The 22,428-nt window shown below is 42.6% G+C and overlaps 2 protein-coding genes across 2 annotated transcripts; one reads left to right on the forward strand and one right to left on the reverse strand.

Annotated features, from left to right (window-relative positions):
- Window positions 1-239: 239 nt before the first annotated feature.
- On the reverse strand, window positions 240-2,259 carry gpatch11 (G patch domain containing 11). Its single transcript, XM_083988446.1, has 8 exons — window positions 2,122-2,259; window positions 1,744-1,970; window positions 1,614-1,655; window positions 1,400-1,520; window positions 1,226-1,316; window positions 989-1,117; window positions 657-738; window positions 240-561 (listed from the first exon to the last, which is right to left on the reverse strand). Exons 1-8 carry the CDS (start codon window positions 2,169-2,171, stop codon window positions 506-508), a joined length of 798 nt encoding a protein of 265 aa, XP_083844572.1. The 5' UTR covers window positions 2,172-2,259; the 3' UTR covers window positions 240-505.
- Window positions 2,260-2,471: 212 nt separating this feature from the next.
- heatr5b (HEAT repeat containing 5B) lies at window positions 2,472-22,365 on the forward strand. Its single transcript, XM_083988435.1, is given in 36 exon segments — window positions 2,472-2,510; window positions 3,022-3,186; window positions 3,270-3,481; window positions 4,021-4,129; window positions 4,328-4,477; window positions 4,827-4,998; window positions 5,079-5,236; window positions 5,328-5,577; window positions 7,872-8,027; window positions 8,266-8,516; window positions 9,686-9,797; window positions 9,900-10,052; window positions 10,143-10,242; window positions 10,438-10,547; window positions 10,636-10,799; window positions 11,464-11,639; window positions 11,758-11,863; window positions 11,960-12,150; window positions 12,545-12,704; window positions 12,943-13,132; window positions 13,356-13,525; window positions 13,622-13,768; window positions 13,771-14,053; window positions 14,215-14,469; window positions 15,264-15,445; window positions 15,554-15,622; window positions 16,663-16,842; window positions 16,926-17,166; window positions 17,494-17,730; window positions 17,917-18,044; window positions 18,569-18,713; window positions 18,874-19,146; window positions 19,523-19,747; window positions 19,841-19,992; window positions 20,130-20,343; window positions 21,134-22,365. Coding segments are annotated over 35 exon segments (6,255 nt in total). The 5' UTR covers window positions 2,472-2,510; window positions 3,022-3,060; the 3' UTR covers window positions 21,442-22,365.
- Window positions 22,366-22,428: the final 63 nt, after the last annotated feature.

Genomic DNA, 22,428 nt, shown 5'->3' on the forward strand with positions numbered 1-22,428 from the left:
AAATCCAAAAGGCAGCCATATATACCTGCACAGTACCATTTACTGGTACAGAGAGGAAAAATGGCACTGAAATCCAGTGATGACGCCTGAGGACACTGTAATTACGATGACATGTTGTTTCATGAGTAATTCAAACTCAAAGTGTTTCCCTGTATGAAAAGTTGCTCAAATAAACCAATACATAAGGTAACAAGGTAGAAGTCTTGACATATTTAATGAAAGCACCATTTTTCAAAATATAAATACTAAAAATGCATCATGAATTTCCCACAGGACTTCCTAAAGTAAAACAAAAGACCACACAAAGCATAAACAATCTTCCAGAGACATACAGCAGGTTCAAATGGGATGGTTAATAAAGACTTCCTCAAATTCTGATCGCTTTATTGCCTGTTCTACTTGTTGTAGTTGAATGAGCCTGTTTCATGTTGTAAAAGACTGTCTGCACATGTGTTTTCACTAGTAACTACTGTACATGTTTTTGTTTTTTCAATCAGTTTCATCATCAGTCATGGTCTGCAGCTGTATCCCCTGGACAGTTAGAGCACAAGTCATCTTCATCTGTGGAAAAACAAAACACAATCCCAAACTTAACAAATATATCAGCAAAGGCAACACAACAGCAGTAAAACTGCAACCATGTTGACATCACTTACCATTGTAGGTGGTCCCACACCATATGCAATAAAAATGGACTCCTCTCAAATAGGAGGTCAGAATTTGCAGTTTATCAAAGGACTGAAACAAATAGAAACATATCAAATTGTTTTATATTATTCTGGATGAATCATTACTGACATCTGCACCATATGAAAAAACCCTGCATATCCTACACTTGCAGAATCTGCCATTACCGTATGAAGTGTTATACAATGTCTCTGAGTCTGACCTACAAATAATTACAAATTCATAATGCCTCAGCTAAAATATGATCGCAATAGAAAGACACATGATTAAACCATAAAAACAAACTAAACCTAATACTCACAGTTAATTCTACAACGTCCTCTTCTTCTTCTTCTTCTTCTTCCTCCTCCTCCTTCTCCTCCTCCTCCTCCTCCTCATCATCAGCATCTGCTTTTGGCCAGTACCAGTCTTCTCTGGGGGCAGTGATGCCCTGATATGAAAAGATTAATCAAGATCTTATTGACAATTATTATTATTGTAATTCTTATTGGTGTGTGATGTCCTGATGAGCCTGTGATATAATCAAAACTCTCACAACCTTCTGACTGTCAAGCTGCTCACAGGCTCCCTGACTCTTTCTGAGATCTCCTTCAATCTTACGCTCCTCCCTCTCTGTTCTTACTCTTGACCTGGAAGAGAAAAATAAATGGTTACACACACAGACTGTGAAATAATTTCCAATGTGCATCTCATAGAGAGCAGCAAACTTCACCTAAAATCTTCCAGAGATTGGGTCTCGTTCTGTTGTTTGGCCCGTACTTTCTGTCGATAATGTTCAAGTTCCTCCTCAGCCTTTCTTTTCTTCACCTCTGCCATCCCGATGCCACCTCTGTCTGATTCAACACACCCAGAAGAGCACATGGTAAGCCATCAGCTGGACTGCAGGTTGTTACCAAACACATGCTTATTAATATATTATTTCCCACCGGTTTTGATGTTCATGGGAATGGGATCCACCCTCCCTGCTCCTGAGGAGGCAACACAGTTTAGCGTTAAGTACACAAGTAGTAATAGAAAACATTGACATTTTGACAAACCAGTGAGACAACAACTTGCCCTGCTTCCCGAGGCCTTGACCAGCTTTGTAACCCATTTTCTGCAGCAGTGCGAACCCCTTGTTGTCATTGCTGATGGTGCTCTGTAACGCTGTTTCCCGACTCTCCGTCTCTTGCTCCTTGTAGGTTTTCTGTCGGTTTTTAATGTTCTTCTCTTTGGCCTGCGTCTCCTTTTTCATGGCTTCTTTTACCCGCCTCACCATGCTCACTCCCGGTTTCACATCTTGTCTGACAGACAGAGAAACATTGGGAGGGTTATTGGCTGAAAGCGACTCTAAAAGCAACGACTGCACAGCTGAGACCACAGGACTGTGAACTACACCGAGATTTCGACATGTTACGGGTTGAAAACAGAACAGCAGAAACATGCGACACTTACATTTTACTGAGAAAAGCATCAGACATATAGTCCTCCTCCTCGTCGGACATTATGACCGCGCCAAAAGAGTTGAAAATATAGAAAAGCACAACGACAGCCAATACTCAACTATCCGGTTGGTGTTTGGTTCGTTCAGAAATACACTCCGTGTAGGTACAAGGTACACGTCAAGGCTGATGTTCCGGAAGATAATTTAAAAGAAAGTGCGTTATTTGAGTGCATAAAGATAAGTAGAAAAAAAATCCTTACACATAATATATAATGTTTTGTGTTTGTTATATAAAAGCAGCACGTCCTGCGTATTATTTCATTGTGTTTGTCGTCGGAAGACCTTTAATGCGACACCGGCGGCTCGTCGTCGTCATTCATCCTGGGTTATCGAGACACAGGTAGGATGAACAGTTTGGCTACATTATATCCCATAATTTAGAAAAGTGTCGCCACAGAGGTGATTTTGAACATTTAAATGTTTTGAAATATGACGACTGCCGTCCAGTCTGAGAGTGTGGGGTCGGTGTTTAGCTTGTTCCTTGTAGGAGCCAGCTAGCTCAGGTTGCTAACTCGCTCGCCTATCAACAGCTGGAAGGAGGGAGGCAGCTGTCAACACGGAACAGCGATGTGTTAACTCTACACAGCTTTGACATGACACATTTTAAACGACGAATAAACCCAGGGTTACTTACATATAAACCGCTGACAGACAGCTGCCGACATTTTTAAACTAGTTATGTCCAAGTACAAACCTTATACAGACACTGCAAGGACGGTAAATGTCCACAGAGTTTATGTAACCCATGTATTGCTGTGATGCTTTCTAGGTGATAGCTAATTTGTTAGGATGAAGGGGTGAATGTTAGAGACCTGTACTGATGAGATACATTCCCTGGTGTGACATTGCAGAGGCCAGGGTGTACAGCACTGTGTCAAAAGGTCCTCGCCATGGAGCTGGCCCACAGTCTGCTGCTCAATGAAGAGGCTTTGGCCCAGATCACGGAGGCAAAGAGGCCTGTCTTCATCTTTGAGTGGCTCCGCTTCTTGGATAAAGTGCTTGTGGCTGCAAATAAGGTGACTGTTCTGATTCCTTGTTTTCCTGGGGGGGATTTCATGGGGAGCAGTTTGTGACTTTATGTTGTGTTATTGGCTGGCAGGTGGATGTGAAGGAGAAGCAGAAGAAGTTGGTTGAGCAGCTGACAGGACTCATCAGCAGCGCCCCCGGACCACCGACAAGAAAACTGTTGGCCAAAAACCTCGCCACCCTTTACAGCATTGGCGACACCTTCACAGTTTTTCAGACCCTGGATAAATGCAACGAGATCATCAAAAGCAAAGATGATACACCTGCATACTTGCCAACAAAACTGTAAGATCCCATAATCACAGCTGTCTGTTTTCCTTCGGCTTTTTTTAGTATAGTATATTGAAGATTGTACACATTTGTTTTTAGACATAAGCTGATCAGCACAGCTTTCTGTGTTGCATGCGTACAGTGTAAGGCTACCTTCACTGGTATCAGGGTTAAGCCAGATGTTAATCTGCTGGATGACATTTCATGTTTAAAAGGGGGATTAAGTTGACCAGATATCATGCTGTTTTGCAGTGGTTGAAGCAGCATAAGTCTTTTATCCATCATTCATTTAGTCCTATTTGTTTCTACACAGACTGTGAGGCAACATAGGGTACACAAAGGGGGGCCATGACATCCCTGCTAAGCCCTAAAACAGTGCTGCTGCTGCTGCTGTGTTATAGTATAGATGATAATGTTTTTTAGGCTAAATCTAACTCATGATGCAAATGATAATTTGCATGCTTTCATTTATTACAATGCGTATCAAATAAATTGAATCGATGTGTGATTGTTTTAAAGCATATAGTCTTTTTTTTTTTTTTTTTTTTTTACAGTGCTGCAGTGGCATGTGTTGGAGCTTTTTATGAGAAGATGGGCCGGATGTTGGGAAGCTCCTTTCCCGACACAATTAATAATCTTTTGAAGGCATTAAAAAGTGCAGAGGTAAGACTTATGTAAAATAAAAAAAATGGAGCTTAGATTTCAAATCATTGTTTTACATTTATTGTCTTTTATAGCAGAAATGAATTAGATCAAATTTTATACAGGAATATAGGTAATGGATAGCAAATTACATTTATCATTCAGAAACTGATGTGACATCTATTTCAATCCTTTTTCATCTTCACTGTGTTGATCTAGTCTCAAGGCAGAGGAGAGATCCTTCTAAGCCTGCAGAAGGTGCTCAATGGTCTTGGTGGAGCTGCAGCGTCATGTCACAGAGACATCTACAAGAACGCACGCTCTCTGCTGACAGACCGGTCCATGGCTGTACGCTGTATGGTCGCTAAGGTTGGTCTCAGAAAATGGACTTAGTGTGGTCACTGTTATGCCCTGTACTGCTGAATGTTTGTGTTAGTTTCTTATGAATCAAAAGCAACACATGCCATTTCTTCAAAAGTTAGTTGCTTTTATGTTCCTTTAAGGAGTTCCTCCAGCAATATCCAACCTGTAATGATGTGTAGAGTGTGAACCTTTCTGTATTATTCCTTGTATTTGTATCTTATGTATCAGCTAGTCATTTTATTTGCTCTCATGGGGCAGTTGGTTGTGCAGCAGTGAAATACAAAATTAATATGTCTGTTCGTATTTAATGTAAATGTTGATAAAAGCACTCCGTCTTTATCCTTCTCCTGATCAGTGCCTGTTGGAGCTGCAGAACGAGGCAGTTTTCATGTGGACCACAGAATTGGAGAACGTGGCCACGTTGTGTTTTAAGGCCCTGGAAGGATCCAACTACGGCGTTCGGGTAGCAGTGGCCAAACTTCTGGGGACAGTTATGGCTACGGCTTTGCTGCCCAAACAAGCAGCTGGTGGGTGAAGGAGTTGATTTATCTCTGTAAAGTAGAGGAGTTCGTCACTTGGTCTTCATTCACCGTTCGTCTTTCCTCAGTGATGCGTCAGAATGTGAAGCGGGCCACTCTGGAGGAGGTGCTGGAGCTCATGGCCACTGGATTCCTGCGTGGTGGATCTGGCTTCCTCAAGAGTGGAGGGGAGATGTTGAAGGGTGGAGGCTCTGTTAGTAGGGAGGTGCGGGTGGGCGTCACACAGGTGAGCTGAATTCTCCAAACTAGATAAAGATCTGAGCCTGCATTGGCTGATTCAACCACTTCACACCTTAATCTTTCTCCGTCCGCCTCAGGCCTACGTTGTGTTCGTGACCACACTCGGTGGTCAGTGGCTGGAGCGCAACTTCGCCACATTCCTGTCCCACGTTTTGGACCTGGTGTCTCACCCGCGGGCCACGCAGACACACGTTGAGGCCGTGTACTCGCGCCGCTGTGTCTCCTTCATGCTTCGGGCCACCCTGGGGGGCTTACTCGGAGAGAAAGCGCAAATCGCAGCCGGCAAAGAAATCTGCCAAGCCATCAGCAAGCAAATGAGGGCTGTGGGTAAGGAGGATGGGGGGGAAATATCACGGTTCAGAGCATTACAGAGTAAGTACTCATCCATTATTATCACTTTTAATTCACCCTTCATTCAGTTTCCCAAAGTCTTGCATGGTTTTGAGCTTGTGCTGTGTATGGAGATGGGTTTTCTTTTCTGCCTTGTGTTGTGTGCGGAGATGGCTTTTCTTGTTTCTTCTTCTTTTTCTTTACTTCTGCCCTTGCTTCTTTCTTCGCGTTTCTTTTTTAACCACAGGCAGCATCATAACGTCAGTAACATTATCCATTGCCAGCTCAGCATTTGAGTAACCTTGCGCTTGTACAACTCCATACCTTTCATAGCTGTTTGCCTGTGAATTCACATTTTGTTATTGCATTTCAATCCCAAAGGAGCTGATAATATAACTCTTTCTGACTGTTGACATGTGGCTGACACCCACAGAAAGGTTGCATGTGCTACCATATTTATAGACACGTAGGAGGAAGAAGCCATTTCCCTCTCACAGCAACAAGAAATAATATTCACTCATTTATGTTTGTCCATCACATATTTTAGTTCCGGTTTTTCTGCACTGCAACAACACATCAATCATTTTATAATCACCTTTATCTCATTCATAAGGGATGATTCTTACTCTGATTTGCTTTGAAACCTTTAAAAGATCGTAAATTATGTTGAACCTACATTGTTTTGTTCTCACTTATTTTCAGACAGAATTATTTGAAATAGATGTTGAATGTTGCTTTCTCTCAAGACGTGTTCTGGGGCCCTTCATCGATCACTTTGTACTTACTGCACTTTGTAGCTTTTCCAACCAGCTGGATCTGTGAGACTTCTTGAAATGAGAAATGTCTGTGCTAAAAGTGACTTGGAAAATGTTTTCCTGGAGCCAGGATGGAAGTGGGATGTCCTAGTGTATGTTCCCCTCTGTATTCATGAAAAGAAAACAAGACAGCCACAGTTCAAGAAGCAGCTTTAAATCTCCTCCAAAAGTCATTTAATCCACCTTTTCCTTACGTGTGATCTCTCTTGACTTTTTCAAGCTCTGAGGATTTCACTTCTTGAAAATTGGCCATCAGACAGGCGCATCACTACTGTTTTAAACCTTTGTAGATGTTGCATTAAAAATCCTCAGAGCTCTGAGTTTTTTGTGTATATACTACTAGTCCTAAGTTTTAGAACACCTTCATTTTTCAAGAACAGTGAATAACTGTACAAAGGTAAGTATAGGCTAACTGTCCAACTTAAAAAAAAAAAAAAGAAAGAAAAGGTCACCAAAAACTGAAAAATCATTTAAACCTCAAAGAAAACTTTGAATTTGAATTTGAATTTATTAAAGGATAGCCCCTTGAGATGTTGCATCTCATTTTCAAGGGGGTCCCTTTCTCAGGGAATAATAAATTGGTTGACTTATAGCAAACAGTTCCTACAGGAGCCCCAACTTATGTCTGGAACAAATGTTTTTACATCCTCAGGACAAAATAACTCTGTCAGAGTGGTGAGAAACAGACAAATGATACATTTAAACAGGGGTTCTTCCAACAGTTAATATTGACCTCAAAAGATAAAATGAAAGAACCTGACAGTGACTTCAAATGATGGAAAACCAGCAGAATTTCCCAATGGAGCTGGTTTGGGGATGGCCTGGACAGAAGATGAAAACAAAGCAAACTGCAAGTGCAACACATTTGTGGGGACTTCTGTAATGGTGTTTGATGAGTTAAAAAAAAAATCTGATTACATTTAGTTGAACAGTTACAAATAAAACATTAAGTTTTATTTATTTCCATTTCTGTGCTTTAAGTTTGGAAAAAGTGAGACATTGAATTGTGTAACTTTAAACAGCTGGAGAAATAAAGGTGTTCTGAAACTTTTGACTATAGTAAAGCAGCGTCCTCTTGTGTATTTCAAAATAGTTGAAGTAGTAGTTCTGTAATTGCAGAACTTAATTGATGATGTGTGACAGTAATGTATGGCTTAATGTGGTTTGTTAGTTGTATAGTTACAACCTACAGTTAATTGGTTAATAGTGCCAGAGGATTAGAACTACCTTCCTGTGTGTTTGAGATGTATCACTCTAAGGTACTATTGATTACTGACCACCTTATCCATCAGTGCTGCTCACATTTCTGATTCGTGTGTGAATATACTTCCAATGTGAAACTTAGGAATTTTGAAAACGTTTGAGGCGTATTGATATACTATTAGTAAATTGTTCCCTTTTCCTTGTTTATTTAAATTTCATTTTGACATATTTTGCTGTGTTGTTTGCCTCTCTCTTTGTGTCACCTTCTTCCAGAGGCAGTTGTGAACGACATCAGTGGAGAGAACAAAGCCGGGGCGGCTGACGTCTCTGCCAGTCAGCACGTTATGGTTTGTGCATTGAAAGAACTGGGCAGTTTAGTTCAGAGCTTGAGTGCCACGGCTTCACCGCTCATCCAGGAGCCTTCTATAGGTGAGATGCATGAAATATTAAACACAACATGCATTTCAGTGCTTTTAAGTTTCTGTACACACAAGCTGGGTTTACACAGATGATAATACTTCTAACATGAATGACATCCCAACGTCTTCTGTATCTTTGGTAATTGGAAATCTAACGTCAAAATCTTCAACTAACTGAAATCGTAAAGTACTCAGTGCAGTTCATTCATACATTAAACTAAATACATGTTCTTTTCCATTTTCCCCAGGACTTCTTGAGACTGTAACTTCAGTGCTGCTGCACCCGAGCATGGCCGCTCGTTTGGCGGCTGCGTGGTGTCTGCGCTGCGTTGCCGTGGCCCTCCCCTATCAGTTAACCCCGCTGCTGGACCGCTGTGCAGAGAGGATCAATAACCTGAAGAGTTCACCTGAAGCTGTGAGCGGCTACAGCTTTGCCATGGCTGCCCTGCTGGGAGGCGTACACCAGTGCCCGCTCGGTATCCCCCACTCCAAGGGCAAGGTACAATGCCTCTAATGAGACACAGATCAGTCACTGATAAACACTACCAGTTAAAAGTTTGGACACACCTTCTCATTCAATGTTTTTTCTTTATTTTAATTAATTTCTGCATTGTAGATTCAAACTGAAGACATCAAAACTATGAAGGAGCACATATGGAGTTATTTAGTAAACAAAAAAGTGTTAAACAAAGCAGAATGTGTTTTATATTTTAGAGTCTTCGAAGTAACTGCCTTTTGCTTTGATGGCGGCTTTTTGGTTGTCACCTGGAACAGTTTTCCAACAGTCTTTAAGGAGTTCCCAGAGGTGCTGAGCACTTGTTGCCTGCTTTGACTTCACTCTGCAGCCGAACTCGTCCTAAACCATCTCAGTTTGGTTAAGTTCGGGTGACAGATAACATTTTTATTTTAATTAACACTTTTGTCTTTATTATATAATTCCATATGTGTTGCTTTTTTTTTTTTTTTTTTTACCTTTATTTTACCAGGCAGATTGCTTGAGATCAAAAAGATCAAAATCTCTTTTTCAAGCAAAGCCTGGCAAAGAAGGCAGCAAACAAGATACATATACACACAAAGAAGAAGGGACAGAAATGAGAGAGAGAGAGAGAGAGAGAGAGAGAGAAAAAAAAATGAATAAAACTAAAATAAACGTCCAGAGCCCTGTGTCCTATAGTCCGATGGGTTAATAGGGTGGAAGAGAAGGCTGTACCTGGGGATCCTGAGGAAAGAGAGATCATGTTGAATCAAACAAAATAGAACAGAACAATGCACAACAATACACACTAAAAGAACACTAATCCAGTGATGATAAAATACTATACAGTAAAACATTTACACACTCCGTAATTTGCCATTAAAAGGCTGTTAAGTCTGGTTTTAATCAGAAATGGTGATGAATCCCTGTAGTTTTAGTGTTTTCTGGAGATTGTTCCAGCCAGAGGGAGCAGAGTACATGAATGCCCTCTTCCCAAACTCAGTGCGAGTTCTGGGGAAAGAGGTAGATAGAAAAAAATAGTTAATAGTTTTGATGTCTTAAGTGTGAATCTACAATGTAGAAAGTAATGGAAATAAAGAAAGACCATTGATTGAGAAGGTGTGTCCAGACCTTTGACTGGTGCTGTACTCCTCTGCTTAGCCTCACTGATTGCCCTGTGCTTTCTCCTGCAGCTGGTGGTGAGCATCGCTGAAGATCTCCTGCGGACGGCAGCTCAGAACAGTCGACTGTCCCTGCAGCGCACACAGGCTGGATGGCTTCTGTTAGGGGCCCTCATGACTCTGGGTGAGCCTCTTATGCATCGCTTATCTCTTGCCTTTAATTTGTCAAACAATACTGCCTTCCTCTCACCGCCAACATGGTCACTACATTGTGTTTGTTTCCTAGGTCCCTCCCTTGTTCGCTACCACCTCCCCAAGATGCTGCTGCTGTGGAGGAATGTGTTTCCTCGCTCCCAGAAGGAGCTGGAGGCAGAGAAGGCCAGAGGAGACAACTTCACCTGGCAGGTCACTCTAGAGGGCCGAGCCGGAGCGCTGTGCGGTAAGGAAACACCTCCCTGTTTAGACCTTACTTACACGCTGTGTTCATTGATACAATTCTGACCGACTCTGCTGTTGTTTTGGTCTGTAGCCATGCGCAGCTTTGTGGCCCACTGTCCCGAGCTTCTCACAGAAGATGTGATTCGTAGACTGATGACCCCTATTGAATGTGCCATGACCATGATGTCTCAGTGAGTGTGCTTTTAATCCTGACTCTGTTTTGAAAATATAAAAACAGAGGTATTTTATGTTATATAATGTATTTTTGTGGTATGATTTTAGGATTGTCATAGGCTGTTTATCAATTTCATCAGTATTTTCTACCTTTTATGTCATTGTTTTCTGATCGTTTATCAAATGATTGTCATGTTTTCCCCTTCCATCAGTGTCCCTGCCATCATTAAGGTCCATGGTGCTCATCTGAAAGCGAGCGCTGCGATGGTGAGGCTCAGGTTGTACGACATCCTGGCGTTATTGCCTCCCAAGACCTACGAAGGTAACGAGCAGCTTTAGCAATTGTTTTTTTCACAGAAGTTCAGGACATTTATAGAAGGTGTTTGAAAGCCTGTAATCTTCTTGTGTAGGCAGCTTCAATGCCCTCCTGAGGGAGCTGGTGGCTGAGTTCACGCTGACTGACAACTCTGCAAACACCACCACCTCCTTGCTGCGCTCTCTCTGTCACTATGACGACAGCGTGCTCATGGGCTCCTGGCTACAGGAGACTGACCACAAGTCCATAGAGGATCAAGTAAGTAACTTCTAAATATCTTTTTGTGTGTTGTTATTTCCACAAAGCATTTTGGGGCAGACAAGGTAAACAGTAGGGGTGCCGAAAATAATCGTTTCAAAGATGCTTCGAGATTCCTAATGTGACAATATTGAATCGATGCAGTTATGACACATAATCAGTTATTAAATTCAGATAATTCATTCAAGTTTGATGATGTGCACATACAGAGACAGTGATTTATTTTACCACAATGCCAAGATTTATGTTTTGTTTTTGAGAAAATTAACTTAAGTGCACCTTTAAGTAGGCTAGGCCTTTTCTTTTTCTTTGTGTGTTCAGACTCCAAAGAAGCTGCTGTATTGTGGAAATGCATTTAAATTATACTTTCTATTTTATTTTATGTAAATAAAAAGTTATAATATTTATCTGACTATTTATGTTAAAAACCCATGTGTGTTCAGTTGGTTACATAGAAAACGGAGGATGAGATGCATCGTATAATCGAATCGAATCGTAGACTGGTGAATCATAATCTAATTGACTCGTGAGGCCAGTGAAGATGCACACCACTAGTTAACAGTGATGATTTCCACAATTATAATCTGATTTTCTTGGTCATTGTAGTAGAACGTTTGGTTTGTGCTACTGTAGTTAATATGTCTGTACTGCTGTTCCTAAACAGCTGCAGCCCAACAGTGCATCCGGCAGTGGAGCGTTGGAGCATGACCCCTCCTCCATCTACCTGCGTGTCCCTGTAGGCGAGGCCATCCCAGGGCCTCTCCCCTTGGGTGTGTCTGTCATCGACGCCTCCGTGGCTCTGTTCGGCGTGGTGTTCCCCCACGTGTCCTTCAAACACAGGTGAGAAGTGTAGATATTTGTTCTTATATTGGTTTATTGTTTATTTATATTCCCCGCCGCACTGTGAAAGTTAATGCTTGTTTGTGATAAATTATTCCTGACTTTGTGTGTGATTCAGGCTGCAGATGCTCGACCACTTTGCGGAGTGTATAAAACAGGCCAAAGGTGTCCGACAGCAGGCAGTCCAGCTGAACATCTTTACTGCGGTGCTTAGTGCCCTCAAGGTGAGAAAGCTTGCTCAGTACAGGAATTTCACATTTCTTGATTCACTTAATGTACACTGAGAAATAATTTATCTCTCTCTTTCTGCCTCACTGAAGGGTTTGGCTGAGAACAAGAGTACTCTGGGGCCAGAGGAGGTGCGCAAGTCAGCTCTAGCTCTGGTGATGGGAGCTTTGGACAATCCTAACCCCATCCTGCGCTGTGCTGCTGGGGAGGCCCTGGGCAGGATGGCTCAGGTGGTGGGAGAGGCCACCTTTATTGCCAGAATGGCACAGACCAGCTTTGACAAGTAGGCATTTCTTCTGATTTTTTTCTGTTATTTTATTCTGTTGAGATCAACGATGTCAACTCATCCTAATTGTAGGGACAGAAACAGAAAAAGATTGTGTATTTGATGAGTTTGATGAAGGAAAACAAGAAATCCCATTAGCCTCCGTAGCGTAGCTCTGAGCAGCTCGCAGCTCTGCTCCGCCGTTCTAAAAACAGCTTGCACCCACAAATAAAGGTAACAAACCTACTCCTAAGACTATAGGGATGATGTTGATGTTGATGTTGAACTATCCCTTTAAGGTCCGGCTTGTTTTTAGGTTTCATGTTTCACATACAGATTATTACTCTATCTTGAACTGTGTACCCGCCCTTGACTTTAACCATATGATCCATATATCTTGTCCTCCTTCCAGACTGAAGTCGGCCCGTGATGTTGTTTCAAGGACAGGCCATTCACTGGCTCTTGGCTGTCTGCATCGATATGTGGGAGGAATTGGCTCAGGCCAGCACTTAAAGACCAGTGTCAGCATCCTGTTGGCTCTGGCCCAGGATGGGTCCTCTCATGAAGTCCAGGTACAGTGAATTACTCCAGAAAAATATGCAGTATATTAGAATCACAGTTGAACAGAAATTGGCGAGCTGTAGTGGTTTAAATGATCTTCTTATCCCCCAACATCCTCCGTCTGAATCGAATTATAGTTGAGTGAACTTGGATGCTGCTTTTCATATTGTATTACACCTCTATGCATCATTTAAATCAAAAAGTCATCATTAGACTTTACTCATATAGATATTGTCTTTGTTTTGTCAGACATGGGCGCTGCACTCTCTGGCTCTGATCGTGGACTCCAGTGGTCCCATGTACAGAGGCTACGTGGAGCCCACCCTGTCCCTGGTGCTCACGCTCCTCCTCACTGTGCCCCCATCTCACACAGAGGTGCACCAGTGTTTGGGCCGCTGCCTGGGAGCTCTCATCACCACTGTGGGACCAGAATTACAGGGTAACTGTGTGGAAAACCATACAAGAAACCTCCTGTGTAGCGCTGACTTTCTTATTTGACTTTTGTGTAAATTTACCATTTCCTGGCCAGCAGATGGCAATGTAACCCAAACCCACTACAGGCAACTAAAGCAGACTCTGAGACACAATGTGTATCCTCTAACTGCGAAAAAATAAAGCTTCATTTTTGTCCCCCTTGCTAATCTGTGTTCCTGCGTTGTTAGGAAATGGAGCCACTATCTCCACCATCCGCTCATCCTGCCTGGTTGGTTGTGCCATCATGCAGGACCACTCCGACTCCCTTGTGCAGGCAGCTGCCATCTCATGTCTGCAGCAGCTGCACATGTTCGCTCCACGCCATGTCAACCTGTCCAGCCTGGTGCCCTGTCTCTGCGTAAGAGACAAGTTTTAGACTGCATATGCATGTACTTACTGTATGTTTGTCTTAGTCCTAATCCTAATGTCCTACTGTACCATGGGTTCCCTACAGGTGCACCTATGCAGCTCCCACCTGTTGCTGCGTCGAGCTGCCGTGGCCTGTCTGAGACAGCTCGCCCAGAGAGAGGCTGCGGAGGTGGTCGAGTACGCCATGAGCCTGGCGAAGAGAGCAGGGGACAGCAAAGACTCTACAATCAGTGAGTACTAATTGAAAACCTGACAAGGGCTGGGTTTCATTCTCATACTTCAATGAGACAATGTGACGCCTTCCATGTCATCTTTGTTGTCTTTGCCCCTGGCTCAGAGCTGAATATCACCGAAACTGGGCTGGAGGGTGTCCTGTTTGGCATGCTGGATCGGGAGACGGACAGGAAACTGTGTTCTGATATCCATGACACACTTGGCCACATGCTGTCATCTCTTGCTGTGGAAAAGCTTTCCCATTGGCTGAAACTCTGCAAGGATGTGCTGGCAGCAACCACAGGTAAATCTATAAGACAGCTAAATGAGAGACCTTAGCGTTTTCTGTCTCTGAGGAAATTAAAGAACAGAAGACGAAGTTAAGTAGCACACAGCAGTTGGAGAAGAGAAAACAAGTCAAGCCCATGACAGTCCATCCAAAAAATAGTCCATCTTGTCTTACAGATGTAGGAGGAGCTGTCGTCTTTGAGGTGGAAAAGGATGAAGAAGACTCGGAGAAGAAAGACGAGATGGACGATGACACCATGTTCACAGGCCTTGGCGAAGACGACAAGTCGAAGCCTTCAGTGGCTCCGCGCTGGGTGACGCGGGTGTTTGCTGCCGACTGCTTGTGCCGCATCATCCTGCTGTGTGAGAATGCAGACAAAACACACTTCGACCTGGCAGCTGCCCGCTCTGCACAAGCCAAGAACCCTAAAGGTACCAATCACCATACTGCCAGAACAGAGTAGCTCAAAGTCCACTTAAGGATTTGTGATTGATTTGTGCCACGTGTGATCTTTTGTCAGTCCGATTAAATCGCCTTTATTTTTTGGGTTTCGCTTCATGCAGCGTGCATCTTTGCAATCCCCAGGCAGTTCTACTGTCAGCGGTGGGAGAAGCTCATTCATATGCTTTTATGTAAAGATAGAACCAAGCAAGAGATGAATCAGCAATAGAGAGAGGGATTTAAAAAAATTTTTTTTACAGTGACAAATAAAGAAGCGAGTATTTATATAAGCTCCTTGGAAATATGGAAGCATTTTACTGGCTAGACAGTTAAAGCACTGTGTAGTGATTTGCAGCTCTGGAAGGAGCACAGCCAAATTTAGTGACTGGGATTGAGTGAATGGTTGGTCTTCAGGTTGGTCCAACTAATCCCCTGAAAGGTGCACTTCAGCTAAAACTCAATTAAATCTTGGCCTCGAGGTCGATATCAAGTTTCTTTTGAATCACTGCAAGCGCCCTCTGAAAACTGAGTTGTTGTGCCCATTGGTGTTTAATCCTCAATTCATCTTTCTCACTTGGACGAAACAAACACAGAGACCTTGGAGGAGTCAATAATTGCATCTGCTTCTAAGGATTACTCAAGCAAATATTTAAAAAAAATGAATGGCAAATGTTCAACATGGTTTCTGTTTTCTGGCTGCATAATACATCTGCTCAGCTCAGGTCACAATTGTTATTATAATTAGATGCTGTGTGTGTGTTTTTCTTCCCCCCCACCCATCCAGGAGATCTGTTGGTGCTCCATTTGTCTGACCTCATCCGCATGGCCTTCATGGCGGCAACAGACCACAGTAACCAGCTGAGGATGGCTGGCCTGCAGGCCCTGGAGGACATCATTAAAAAGTTTGCATCTGTACCGGAGCCTGAATTCCCAGGGCATGTTATCCTGGAACAATACCAGGCCAATGTGAGTCAAGAACACATCGAATTGCATAATTGTACCAAACTGATGGTGACACAGTAAGTGTAAAAGAAACTGAAAAAGTGAACTCTTGCCAATCATGTATGCATTTAGGTTGGAGCTGCCCTCAGGCCTGCGTTTTCACCTGATACACCGTCGGACATAACGGCTAAGGCGTGCCAGGTAAGACAAAAACATTTAGGGGCAATTTACCGACTAGTTACTAGTTTACACTTCTTTTCTCATGTCGATGCAAAGAAAATCTGTCATGAGTGCGCCTCAGAAATGCAGAGATGCCATTAGCACCGAGCACACAGATGTTGATGCAGTAACAATTATGCATGAGAACAGCTGCCTTCACATATCGTCCATATATTCTGACGATGTTTAAGGGCCTTTGCAGCAGTGCGACTTCAATAGCTGTTAATTACGACACAGTGAGTTATCGCCCCCTTTGAGCCCAGCGGTGTCAAATTTTCTGCCTTAACACTCTTTGACTTATGTGAATGATGTGAAGAATGGGTGACAGGAAAAAATAACAAACATGCCTGTCAGCAGTATTATTAAAAGCTGTTCTCTCTTTGACATTCCCCTTTGTGTCTCTGGCTGGGAGTTTATGCCCGTTGAAACTATTTCTGGTCTTTCTGAAGGCCAAAAGCGAGACACAGAGTTTTTTTTAATCGTGATAGAATTTAACTCAGAACCACACAAAAAAACAAAACAAATATCTCTAACACCTTTTATCTTCAAAGTTGTAGGAGTAGATACAAACAATTTACACAAATATGCTATTTTATGCGAACCAATGGAAATGTAGAATCATATTACTGAGAAATGGGATTATAATTTGAATAAGCAAATAGGTAGTAAGGTGTCATTGTGAATTTCCATCATCACACATTTGTAATTCTCCTAAAAAGACAAAGTCCTGCCCTTGGCCGTCTGTCACTCACAGTAGTTCTCCTCAAAAGCATGTAATCTTATAAATGTGTGCTCTACTTCTGCAGTGCTGACATGTCAGTCCTTTTTTATTAATAACTGTTCCTTGACACGGCCACCTCTCTTAATGGCATGTGTGATGGCTAATCAACCTCGAGCTTTCTGTTACGCAATGCAGGTTTTTAATTTTTCTCAAGAGTTGAAATGGAGGTAATCACCAAGAGGCCAAAAAGTCAATTAGTTACATAATTATGTATTAACTTGACCCTTTTATGTGACTACAGGTGTGTAGTACGTGGATTGGCAGTGGTGTTGTCAGTGACCTGAATGACCTGCGGCGAGTCCACAACCTGCTTGTGTCGTCGCTGGACAAAGTGCAGGCTGGGAAGGGTTCATCCAGTCAGCTGTACAGTGAGAGCGCCACCACGATGGAGAAACTGGCTGTTCTGAAGGCGTGGGCTGAGGTGAGACTGAAGAGCCTGCTCAGAGCACTCTCACACATTTCTTAGACTGCAGATGATATACATAATAAATGTTTTTTTCTTAGGTGTACGTAGTGGCGATGAAAATCAAGAAAGAGGCCGAATCAAAGCCTGCCAAGCCACTGCGAAGCGGAGACGAGGACGAGGATGAGGATGATCTGGGTGCTGACGTGCTTCCACCAGACAGTCTCATTATACTGGTGCAGCCAGAGCTGCCCTCTCTTAGCCGCCTGTGGCTGGCCATGCTACGAGACTACGCTCTGCTCACTCTGCCTGCTGAGTTCTCCAGTCAGCTGCCACCTGACGGTACAAGACAGTCTGAATACTGAATATAACTTTAATGTTTAATTATATACAAGACATTCTTCGCTTTTCTCTTTTATTATTTAATATCTGGAGCAGATCTATTCATCTGCATGAACACATGTACATCACACAATGTAGGCTTGCAGCATTTGTAATTGTAGCTCACATAAAGAACTCGTTTTTTTGTTACAGTATTTGCACAAATTTTGGTCCTGTAACATTCTAGATTATACTAGATTGTATAATAGATTGGATATAGGAAAATTCAATTCAATTGACAATCAATTTAATGTAAAAGTGTCTTTCTGTTGTTGTGTGTCTGTTCAGGTGGAGCGTTTTATACCCCTGAGACCATCGACACAGCAAGGCTCCACTACCGCGGCTCCTGGGCCCCCGTCCTCCATGCTGTGGCCCTCTGGCTGAGCAGCACAGGATTTGGGGCTGATGAAGAGAAGGAAGAGGCCCCATCAGCTCCCTCCAAGGCCCTTGGCCTCCCCCAAGGAGCCCCCACCACCACAAAGAACTTTGAGGAGTCGGTCAAAGACAGGATGCATCTAATGTTGGGTAAAGAGACACACAGCCATCCTCTGTGGTGTAGAGCATTAACAGTATTTTGCTATGCTCAGGAGGAACACCTAACATACTCAGACTTAGTCGAAGCAAAGAGGAACTAAGGGTGTTAGCAGATGAGAGCAATAAAGAAAATGGCATGAACACACCCTAAGTGCATTTTTGTGTTCTGTCTCTCAGGTGTCAGTATAGAGTTTCTTTGCTTCCCCCGGCCCGAGGAGCCCATTGAACACGTGATGTCCTGCCTGCATGCGCTGTACACTCTGCTAGAATCTCCTTGTGCTAAGACCCACATCGCAGAGGACCAGGTAAAGACAAATCAGAGAATGAAAGTGACAGATGCAAAGAAGAGTGGTTTGAGTTTTGTTTTTAAAATTCATGCTACATTTAACATCAGGATAGATTCTTTTTTTTTTTATATATATAAAATGTATATCTAGAATAGTAAAGGTCTGTGCTACTGTGTGTATCTGTTTTCAGTTCAATTTCAATTCAGTTTGTATTTGCATTGTATTCTTTTCTATAAACATCTATTTTAGTTTGCAATTGAACACCCTGCATACGTTTTTTTTTAAACTAGTTTAGATCAAGTGAATGATAATGTGGCTTTGACTTTTTGACTCCACCGTATCTACCAGAGACCAATGCACATACTGTATCTAGTAAATACAACATGGTCACATGATATTTACTGATGTGCTATTTACTTTCCCACACACCCTGAGGGCTTTAAATGACACACATGGTTTTGCATCTACAAATTCGGCTGCATTTGAACATCACTGTTCACATTCTTACAGCGGCGTTGCACTAATTATTATTTCTGTTGTAGCTGTTGGCAGTGGAGCTCCTGAACGTGCTCCACAGGCTGCTGTTGACCCGGGACCCTCCTGCTGTCCAGCTCCAGGTCACTGCTGTCGTACAGGAGACCATCAGAGCTGCACAGGACCATCTGCAGAGACAGAGGGCCGGCAAAGGTCGGCAACTAACACATCCTCCATGATACTGCATGATATTACATACTGTGATATTCTGAAAACTCACCATGGTGTTTTGCTCCATCATCAAGAGATAAGATAAAGTGGTTTCAGGTATTTGGCTGTTTTAAATGAGCTGGATCACTGTAATTTTTCGCAGGCAAAGATGAAGAAGCTGAGAAAGACTCTCAGTCCAATCTTGGGGAAGGAGGAGACACGGGGGAACTCGTCCCTGGCAAGTCTCTAGTGTTTGCAGCGATGGAGCTGCTCGTGTTCATCCTGGTCCGGCACTTACCGCAGCTTAATACACGTGTGAAGGAGTCACCCAGCCATGTGCCGCTCCGGCCTCAGCGACTACCCGAAGAGAGCGCACGCCTGGTGGCAAACACAGTTTCCATCTTGGCAGAGCTGCCCTCGCTCTGCTCTCCTGCTGGTGAGGCCCCAGGCGAACGGCAACAAACTCACACCATGCAAAATATTACAACAAAGACACATACAAGAGATGTTCCCATTTGCATAGTTTTCTCTCCAAATCCCAGTACATAATAATAGTAATTCTGCCCCTGCTTTGATCATTGTAGAGCAGTTTGCTTCCTGCTCTGCACTGCTCAGATTTGTGTGTGTCACTAAAAATCCGAGTTCAACTGTATTTCTTTGTGCCTTTCAATTCTCATGCGGTATTATACACTGCTGTATGCATTTGTATGAGATTAAGAGCAAGTATGAATATTATTAGCATAGCAATGTGGTCTTCACTGTGAAATTATATCCCAATTCTCAAATGTGTTTTTTTTTCTCCATCCTTACAGGAAGCATGACTATCTTACCCACTGTGCTCTTCCTAATCACCGGGGTGCTAAGGGAAACTGCAGTTAAGACTTCTGACAACTCGGTGCCTCTGACTGTGTCGGCTGCCCTGCAGGGCATCAAGACCATCATCACCTCCCCACTGGCACGGGTGGAGAGCATGCAGACACAGTGGACTGGCCTTGTGAGGAGCAGCCTGGCATCTGTGCTGGAGTACTCACAGCCAGGTAGGCAAATGCATGCTGATATTTGACTGTTACCTCTGGCTCTCCTGTGGAAAACTCACTGAGCGTGCCTCCATGTTTTGTGTATTTCTGTAGATGAGTCCAGACCTGATATGGATGAGGTCAGTATGTTGACAGCGATTACACTCTTCCTGCTGTCTGCGAGCAGTGAACTCGTAGGAGTGACGGTCCTGCAGAAGGGCTGCATGGACCGCTTCCGCAACGGCCTGAACTCTAGTGATCCAGGGGTAAGCACCTGTGTGGACACAAAGGAATGAGTGAGACAGACTTCAAGAATTTCAACGTGCATTTTAATTGTCTCAACAAAAGCTGTAGACTTCTCAGTTTTGCCAACGTGAATGAGTGATTTCATTCGTTGCCACAGGTCCAGGCCCGGTGTTACCAGCTGCTGTTGTCAGTGTTTCAGCACTCCAGCCGTGCCCTGTCTACCCCATACATCCACGCTCTGGCTCCACTTATGGTGGAGAAGCTGAAGGCAGTGGAGCGCAGTCGACCAGGGACTGCTGCCGAGCTGCAGGCCGTGCAGGAGGGCATCAGGGTCCTGGAGAATCTGGTCGGCATGGGCGAAGAGCAGAACCGTAAGTGTGCCTCTGCCTAATGTACCACTAAAGTGCCGTATGTGTTCCATCATAGTGTTCGGCTCCATTAAAGCGGGGTTTTGAAAGTACAAAGCTCAGTACCTTTGATTACATGCTGTCAAAGATCAAAACGATGGTGCATTAGATGCTAAATTTAGAATCACTGCACTAGTTTACTGTTAATATTGATGCTCTCTCATATTGTATATATGCAGTTTGATGTATAAGAAAAATGTTACCTTGTTTTTTTCTGTGTTGTTGAAAAGTTTCATTGTTGTTGGAGGTGCTAGATGTATTTGTGTATTTTTATATTAAGGGCTCCACCTACCAATTATTTTCATGACAAATTAATCTGCTAATTATTTTCATGATTCACTTCTTAATCACTTGACAAATAAATGTCAGTAAACAGTAAAAAACAAAACACATACACACAATGTTTGTCAATTTTAGTTGAAAAATGTGTTGCAATTGTATTATCAACACCAGAATTAACAATAATTGGTCTACTTTAATTTATTATTGAACTTTCAAAAATGATCATGATGTGTTTATTTCCAAAGAAGCACTCTCACATACTGTGCTAATGTTTCTTTGTTGTAACATTGACTTTTTCCGAGGAATGGCATGACACTGAGATGAAATTTGACGATGTGGCAAATTGATCTGACAGAGCCTTTTCCTACCCACTGTCTCATTCAGAGTTTAGAGGTATTGGGTTATATTTGTGGCCCTGTTCCGTTCATCTCATTCTTTTTTAACATGTCCTCTCTTTTTATGTGTTTGATAGGGGTGCAGTTGCTGGCTCTCCTTGTACCAACTCTTATCTCCTACCTTCTGGATGAAAATGCCATCTCTTCTGCTCCCCAAGTTTCCAAAGGCCTGCATGATTTTGCCCTGCAAAACTTAATGCGGATTGGCCCCCTCTATCCAGCTGCCTTCAAGATAGTAATTGGTGCAGCACCTGAGCTTAAAACCCGTCTGGAATCTGCTATACGGGCCAACCAGGCCAGCAGTAAAGCCAAAGCTGCAGCCAGGCTAGCTCAGCCAACTGTGCAAGCCGCACCAACCATCAAACTCAAGACAAGTTTCTTCTGAACACTCCAAAAATGCACTGTACAACACTCTCACAGCCTAATTTAAAGTGATCTTTTTTTGGTTTGATGTGTTTTCTGTCATAAGAATACCACATGCCACGTCTGTAACAACTGCATATTCTTAAATGTATTTATTTATTCTGCATCTCATCTTTGTTTTTGATGAATGGGAACTCTTTTTGAAGTTAAGAAGGCGATTATGTAAATAATATCACTGAAAAGCCTTTGAATGTTCACTATAAAATAAACTAACTTTAAAATCTGTAGGAACTTTTTCGATTGTGTGAATGTATCATCTAAAAACTTGACGCACATTTACAAAGGGACACAATTTACATTTTTATTCTCCCCACAGGCTTTTTTTTTTCCTGATCTTGTTTTTTTTGTTTGGTCATCATCCCTCACCACCAAAAGTTGATGTTAATTGTGCCATTTTCCCCTTTGTGTCACCATTAGCACGACAGTTATTTTATTCCAATCATGTGTTTGTGTATTTGAGCTGGATTAGTATAGGCCTTTAGGGTCTGCTAATAGTTACTGATGGGTCTTTCTTTCTTTTTGTTTGTTTTGAAAATGTGTTTTGCTCTTAAATTATGTTGTAAACATTCCTACAATGTGTTATAAAATGCAACTGGAAATTACTTTTCATTATTATTTTGAGCCCAAAATGAGATTGTATCAAATTGTTTTTAGACAGAAACACTTAATTTGTGTATTGATAAATGGAGTTCTACATCGCTTTAATAAATATGTGCTGCATATCATACAGTTAGTTGTTTTGCTCATAAATGATTATGATCCATATGTGTGTAACAGCTTGAGCATCAGCAGCCGCCACAAACTGGCAGGCAGATTTATTGAAATGGCCCTATGTCATATCCCACTCGCATTTCCTTGAAATGTTAATAAAGTTACTTTGAACTCACTCACTCTGTCGTTGTGATTACTTGCACATTTTAGCCGGTGGTTGAACCCAGTTTGGAGAATA

The sequence above is a fragment of the Trachurus trachurus genome (genome assembly GCF_905171665.1).
Source record: "Trachurus trachurus genome assembly, chromosome: 15".
NCBI classification, from domain to species: Eukaryota; Metazoa; Chordata; class Actinopteri; order Carangiformes; family Carangidae; genus Trachurus; species Trachurus trachurus.

Excerpts from the sequence above, each read along its gene's own strand:
- gpatch11 (XM_083988446.1), bottom strand. The coding sequence starts at position 2,171 with ATGTCCGACGAGGAGGAGGACTATATGTCTGATGCTTTTCTCAGTAAA. Across the intron at positions 1,656-1,743 it reads TCAAGGCCTCGGGAAGCAGG|GAGCAGGGAGGGTGGATCCC; the intron begins GCAAGTTGTTGT and ends TTGCCTCCTCAG. Across the intron at positions 1,118-1,225 it reads AGCAGCTTGACAGTCAGAAG|GGCATCACTGCCCCCAGAGA; the intron begins GTTGTGAGAGTT and ends TTTTCATATCAG.